At 45.1% G+C, this 6,707-nt stretch overlaps 1 protein-coding gene across 3 annotated transcripts in view; it reads left to right on the forward strand.

Moving 5' to 3' along the window:
• The window catches only part of LOC148027545 (uncharacterized), a 219,246-nt gene extending 213,283 nt beyond the window's left edge, over positions 1-5,963 (forward strand). For 2 of the 3 annotated variants that reach the window (XM_087689269.1, XM_087689271.1), the window contains exon 14: positions 5,595-5,963. In XM_087689269.1, the coding sequence (XP_087545395.1) occupies positions 5,595-5,809 (215 nt within the window). In that variant the 3' untranslated portion in view covers positions 5,810-5,963. The remainder of the gene's footprint in view (positions 1-5,594) is intronic. The other variant, XM_087689270.1, reaches the window with a different exon arrangement.
• The last annotated feature ends 744 nt before the right edge of the window (positions 5,964-6,707 follow it).

Below are 6,707 nucleotides of genomic sequence, written 5' to 3' on the forward strand. Positions count from 1 at the left end.
GCGTCGACACGCAGCAGAGGACTTACTGGCTTTGGTTCGTTCACTGCTGGTGGACACTCCAGATGATGAATTTCTGTTGTCACTGGCGATGCGTTTGGCTGATCTTATTAAAGAGTTTCAATTGAAATCTTATCAGCAGGCCAAATTGCAAAATTTGACTGAGAATTTGCAAGATAGTGCTTGTCAAACTCATAAGTTCTTTCGCGCTCTGCATGCCTCTCCTGCTCAAGAAAATATGACTAGACTCTAGAATTCAGAAGGTCAAATGGTCACTGACTCTCAGACTATTGTCAATATGTGTAGGAATTATTTCTAGATCTTCTTGGTTCTTCTCAGTCACCGTCTGACCAGGTTACGCATGCACGTTCAATCTTCTATGATTTGGTCTGACATCAGGTTCCACTTGATATGCAAACTACTTTGGAGACAGATATTTGTGAGGAGGAGGTTATGGAGGTTTTGTTGCACCTACCTAAGGATAAAAGTCCCGATTGGGATGGTCTCACCAATGAATTCTTTGAGAGTTCTGCTACCCAACTGGTGAAGCCATTGACGGCTATGTTTCAGCAGGTTTGGGAAACAGGGTTCATGCCTTCCTCATGGAAAGAAGGGCTTATCAAATTGCTTCCAAAGGTTCCTTCGCCATTACTGTTGCAACATTGGAGACCAATCTCTGCTGGCGAAAACATCTTCCAGCCATTGTGCATCCTCTTCAATATGGTTTCATTAAGGGCCGCAACATTCTGCATAATATCTTAAATGTGCAAATGGCTATTGACTATGCAAGGCACTCTAGTCAGGAAGTGGTATTGATCCAATTGGATCTGGAAAAGGCTTTTGACTATTTAGACTGGTTGTTCATTGCAGAACTTATGTCTACTATGGGCTTTGGCACTCGGATGTCCCGCTTGATCTACACCATTAGTGCTGCAGCTTCTTCGCGAGTTATGCTAAATGGTGGTGTTACAGAGCCCTTTGTCCTTGCACGCTCTGTGAGACAGGGTTGTCCTTTGAGTCCCCTCTTCTTTGCCCTGGCGACTCATCCGGTTCTTTCGATGTTATCTTCCATGGCAGCTTCTGCTCAATTGGCCGGATTGTCTCTTCCTTTTGGTCAGTGTTTCATTAGTCAATCTTTGGCTGATGACAGCTTTATGATTTTACGTGCGGACAAGGATAATATTCGCAAGGCAGTAGATGTTTGGACGCTCTTTGATCAAGCGTCTAGTCTTCGTATCAATACTTCCAAATCAGCCATTCTCAGTTGCACGGAGCCCGATTTACAGTCACTGGGCTGGCAGGGACAGGTTATTCCCCGTGGTTCCATTGTCAAGCATCTTGGGTACCCTTTGGGTGTTGATGTTCGGCCAAAACAACTCCTACAATGGATTTCACAATTGGCAGCGAAGTTTCTGTATTGGAAGTCGCAAGCTTGGCCCTTCCATGTTCGCCTCAAAGTGGCTCAGATAATTATGTCGCCAATGCTCACATATTTCTTGCCATTGCTGCCTTGGACTCCTACTACTTTGAAAGCTCTCACTCGGCCCATTCGTTTCATGTTATGGAAGAAGGATTCATTGCATGCAGGTATTTCGTGGATTTCGTGGTCGCATACATGTACCCCCAAACGCCTGGGTGGTGGGGCCATTTTGAATGCCGAAACTCATATACTGGCCCTTCGTTGGTCTCTTTTTCGTGCCATGTGTATGGAGCATCACCCGTGGGCCGTGATAGCCCGTTATTTTCTTGAGGACCGCGGGCTTCTGCATGGTAATACACAAATTCGAAGCTCCTGGTGGCATGTTCTTAATGCAGACTCTTGGTTTTCGAGCCCTTCCTCATCCCTGCTCGTTCATTTGGTCGGCTCTTGGCAATTGGTTCTCCAGAAGGTGCATTGGCATCCAGCGGAGGACCGCTTACATACTAACTCTTTTCAACTGGAATTGTTGGCAGCCTCGAGATTACTTTCATGGGAAGGCAAACATGAGCTCAGACCAAAATTCAACCGCATGGCCCGTTTGGGCTTGACTTCAGTTGCAGATCCCACCTTGCCAATCATAATATCTTCATATCGTTTCGTACTGCCAGGAGGCTTTTCCGAATCCCTCGTGGATACCATGATTTATGGGAACAGCTTTTGTTAGTACTCCAGAGCAGGCAACCCTTTCCTGCCCTTGCTGTGGATCGCCCTTGGCAGGACTAGGTCCTGGCAGGCCGGTTGAATTTGGAAAAGGCCTCGGCTAACCAGGTGTACCATCTTCTAATTAAAGATCATCAATGGCTGGTTACTAAAGCTAATACTGTATAGGGGTTGCGGAAATCTCAGTCATGGTGGAAGGCAACTGTGATGGAGGGCTGGGTGAACAAGACACCTTTCAAATGCAAGGTCTTTCTTTGGAGGGTAATGATTGGTGGTCTTCCTCTTGCCTCGGCCCTTTCCAAGTGTTGAATCTCTAACGGCAATTGTTTCTTCAGCACCACTACGGTGGAATCGGCCCGTCATCAATTTATCTCGTGCCCTCTTGCTAAGAATATCTGGTCGCTTTTGTCAGCGGTTTGGCGAGCGATGGTTGGTTTCTCACTGAGCCCTTTCGATTGGGTTTTTGTACGCCCAAAATACCCCACACTGGCACAGCTATATATGAAGATCTTGTTCCATTTTCTTAGATACTGGGGATGCTGGCACAATTGGACCACTCGGAATGCCTTTCTTTTTGATTCGGCATCTAATGTTCCAAGACACATTGCCAGGCTTAAAGGCCTCTTGCTTTGGCAGATAGATCTCATTCGGCACTCTGACTTGCTCCCTCGGGAAGACTTACTTCCCTGGCATATGGCAATTTCCACGGTGTCTTTGCCATGACTTGTGTATCTCTGTCCGGGTTTTGTACTGACAGTTTACACATGCAAGCTTACAGCCATCGTGTATCTTGTAATCATGTAAACTTGTACCTTTTTTCATAATTACTACAATTACCTTTTACGGAAAAAAAAAAGAGAGAGAGATAGTTTACGAAAAAAAGAAAGAGAGAGAGAGATTTAGTGAGAATGCTGACCGGATGGTCTGATGTATATATTCTTCAGAGAGAGAGTTCTAAGCCAACCTGATGGTCTGATGTAAAATATTGACTTAATTCAATTACCTTCCCGAAAAAAGAGAGAGAGAGATTTAGTCAGGAACAAAAAAAGAGAGAGGGAGATTTCTTTGTCTTGCTAATAGACTTCTAACTCGTAACTCTTTTGTTTTGTGTGTGTGGCTTTTGCTCACCTATTCCACACCTAGGTAGCTCTTAACTCCACCTCACTCCCCCTTCTCCTTAAATCTCACTAGAAAGACAAAGAAATCTCAAAAGCTCAACAAGCACTTAGTAGTATCTTTTTTTCTTTTTCAGAGAAAAGTAAAAATTCTATTAACACACCTTAGAGCAAAGTGTCCCAAGGTTAAAAAACCAGTACAAAGCAGCAGTGTAAGGGACTTCCATTAGGGGAAGTCTGTTACAAAGCCTAAGAAAAGCATCTCTCCTCTTCCTCATAGCCTCCAAGCTGCCCTGTATTCTCTCCCACCTCCCACGAAGAGTATACACAGTCTCTCTGTCTAGATCCCAGAGAGAGTCTTTCAGTAGATATGTCCAAAAAATCAATAGCCTAGCTACATTTGGCTATCCATATGAACCAAGCAATAATGCTAGCTATGAGCTCCCATCTATGACAATGCCCCGAGATGAGATAAGCCTAACACCCTTGTACATCCTCATACCCACAACCTAGGCCTTTGTTAGTGACCCATGCAACTCTCCCCCTGTAGCAATCATAGAATTTGTAATGCCATGAAACATTGTCTTGAGAGCTCTCCTCCAAACATCGTGAGCCTGTGGGCAATCCCATAAGCAATGCCTCTAAGTCTCCTCATGCTCCCCGCGTCTAGTGCAAGGAATAGGGTCTCTACCATAACCAAACTATGTACCAATTGCTAAATTATTGTGTGCTAGTAACCAAAGAAAGAGTCAAATCTTTCTTGGTCTGAAGTTGTCCTCCAATCTCCTCCAAAAGTCTACCAGGAAAGGTTGTGATATACCCTGGATAGGCCAGTGTAGGCCAGTGCCTGCAAAACTGGCACCACTCTAGTCCTACTTATTTGTATTCTCCTCTCCAACCTAGTGGTATAGCCAAAGAAGGGGGCATCCTGAGGTGTCCTTGCAAATGGATCTCTCCATACCCACTCCCCAGGATCCCATTGAAGCCTTTGTAGTGGCCTCCTCCTATATACCCGATGTCTCCATCCATCTTCCATACAAGTCTTAGGGTTTGGGTCTAAGTACCAAGTCCTATCACAATGAGCCCCAACTCTAATCCTTTTTCAAGAGCATCCTATGAACTCTGATTTAAATCCTCTCGCCTAAGTTTGCTATCCATTTGTACGGAAAAAGTAATCACACTCTCTCCATTGGTGGCTACCAATGCAAGAAGGATCTCTCCTCTAGTAAAGAGTCCTGAGTCTAATTTGTCACTGTGTCATTTCTCCATTCAAGGGGTACCTCTAGTAAAGAGGCCTGAGTCTAATTTGGTGTCATTTCTCCCTCATGGTCTCCATTATGACTTTGACCCCGTTGATACTTCGAAGTCTTTGTCTTTGTATATGGGCTGGCAGCTCATGAAAGGCAAACCACTCTCCACCATAGAAGCTACCTGTGCCAAGAACCTTCCCCAAGATAGGAGGATCCTCTCCCCAATGGTGGGGCCTCTCTCTATCTTGAGTAGCTGATTAAAAAGAAGTGGTTGCCTCAGCTTCTCTTCAACACGCACTAGGTCAATCTGATGAAGTCCTGTAGATACTGATCTCCATGCCTGCATAATAGATGCAGAAAATCTAACCTCAAAACTATTCCCAAGCCTTGTAGCTTGGATATGCTGAAATAGCCAGTGTGTGCTAGGCTGCCACGGCCCTCCATGATCGGGAACAATGGTCTCTAATCTCCATAATAGTAGCTTCTTCATGGCTTCTTACTTGGAAGAAGGCCCCTCACAATGAGCTTTACCATCAGTTCTCTACTCTGACTATCTGGGTCAATAACCCCCAAACCACCCTTGGATCTAGGCTAGATGATAACATCCCAAGCCACCTTAGCCCTTGCAGGACTACCATCCCCACCTGACTGGATGAAATTCCTCATGAGTTACTTCACTTGGCCGATGCATGACCTAGACAAGGCCCAACAAGAAGTAATGTACCACATGGTGACTAACAGAACCTGATTTGCCTACATGGCATCCTGGGTTGTATCTCAACGTAATTCACCTAGAGACTAGTGGTACCTCAACCTTATTCAACGAGAGAGAGAGAGAGAGAGAGAGAGAGAGAGAGAGAGAGAGAGAGAGTGTGTGTGTGCATGTCACTTTTGCATGCTGGTCAGATGGCCTCTGAACATCTGAATAGTTTTTAATTTCAGCAACCTCTACCATGTTTTTTTGTTTTTTTTTTGTTTTGGTGGGGGGGGGGGGGGGGGGGGGTTTGGGTGGGGGTTGGTGGCAAGAATGAGAATTGCAGTTCAGGCATGCATCTGGCTGGAATTAACCCAGCATTTTGATTTTGACTCTAGTCCAGGTGAATTTGAGATCTCAAGGCACTTCTTGTTTGATGACAGAGAACGTTGTCTGCACTGGAAGGATGACCAGTGTGATGCCAATTCTTCATTTCATATGCAAGGAATTACGTGTACCATCATCGGATTACTATATGCTTCTTCGTAACTCTGGGCTTGATCATTTTCATGGAAATTCAAGAAACCTTACAAGTTCCATGTCCAATGCATAGTCATGCTAGGTTTTTCTGAATTCTGAAGGATGTCAATTCAAGGAACCCTACAACCTCTAGTGTAAAATGATGAGTTATGCAAGGGTTCACTAAAGTAAAAGCATGTCAATGTGCATCTTAAAGGATAAGCTCAGTGAATTGCTTCAGTTCGGTCAAAAGCTCTCCTTTTCAAAGAGCAATAAGTTCTGTTATTTCATGTTTGTACTGTTGAAATTTAATTGGGTTCTAGTAATCCTGTACTCCGAGAGAGAGAGAGAGAGAGAGAGAGAGAGAGAGGCATGCCTGTTTGCTGCTCTGTGTCCTGTCCTGTCAACCCCTGCAGGGCATGCCTGTCTGCTGTGTCTCCCGGAACCCCTGCAGTGCACAGGAATAGACAGCCGGGCAGACTTTAGTGACTCAAGACAAGCTGTGTAGACAGGGAGATACGAGACCTGCAGACCTGGACATGGATAAAGATGAAATGACCCCGAATTCTGACATGGAGCATGCTGAAACCCTTGTCAAGCGTCCCAAGTGTGTAGATGCCTCCCCAGTGGAAGGGGAAAATACGTTGCCGTGTACTTCAGAGATGGGTCACACTTTGTCCTATGATCAAGCAGCAAGGCAGTCAGATGACTCCCAGGACTTGGATTGGGAACATCTTTTGGAATTCGCCAACACCTTGCTTGGGGAGTATGTGCAACATAATCAGGATGTTTGTAGTAAGTTTGAAGAGAGTGATGTCATCATTACTACCGTGGAAACAGAAAAGGTGTTGAGTTCTCTCCTCCTGCCATGAAAAAGCTGCCATCTTGTTCTTTATTGCCAGAATAACTACAACATCTTCGGTACACTCATGGCTGATGAGTGTCGTGCAAGAAGACTATGTGGATGAGGACATCTTTGTGGGCACAAGGGG

The sequence above is a fragment of the Lygodium microphyllum genome, chromosome 12, assembly GCF_053477565.2.
Source record: "Lygodium microphyllum isolate KBCC chromosome 12, Lygodium_microphyllum_v1.1.10, whole genome shotgun sequence".
NCBI lineage: Eukaryota > Viridiplantae > Streptophyta > Polypodiopsida > Schizaeales > Lygodiaceae > Lygodium > Lygodium microphyllum.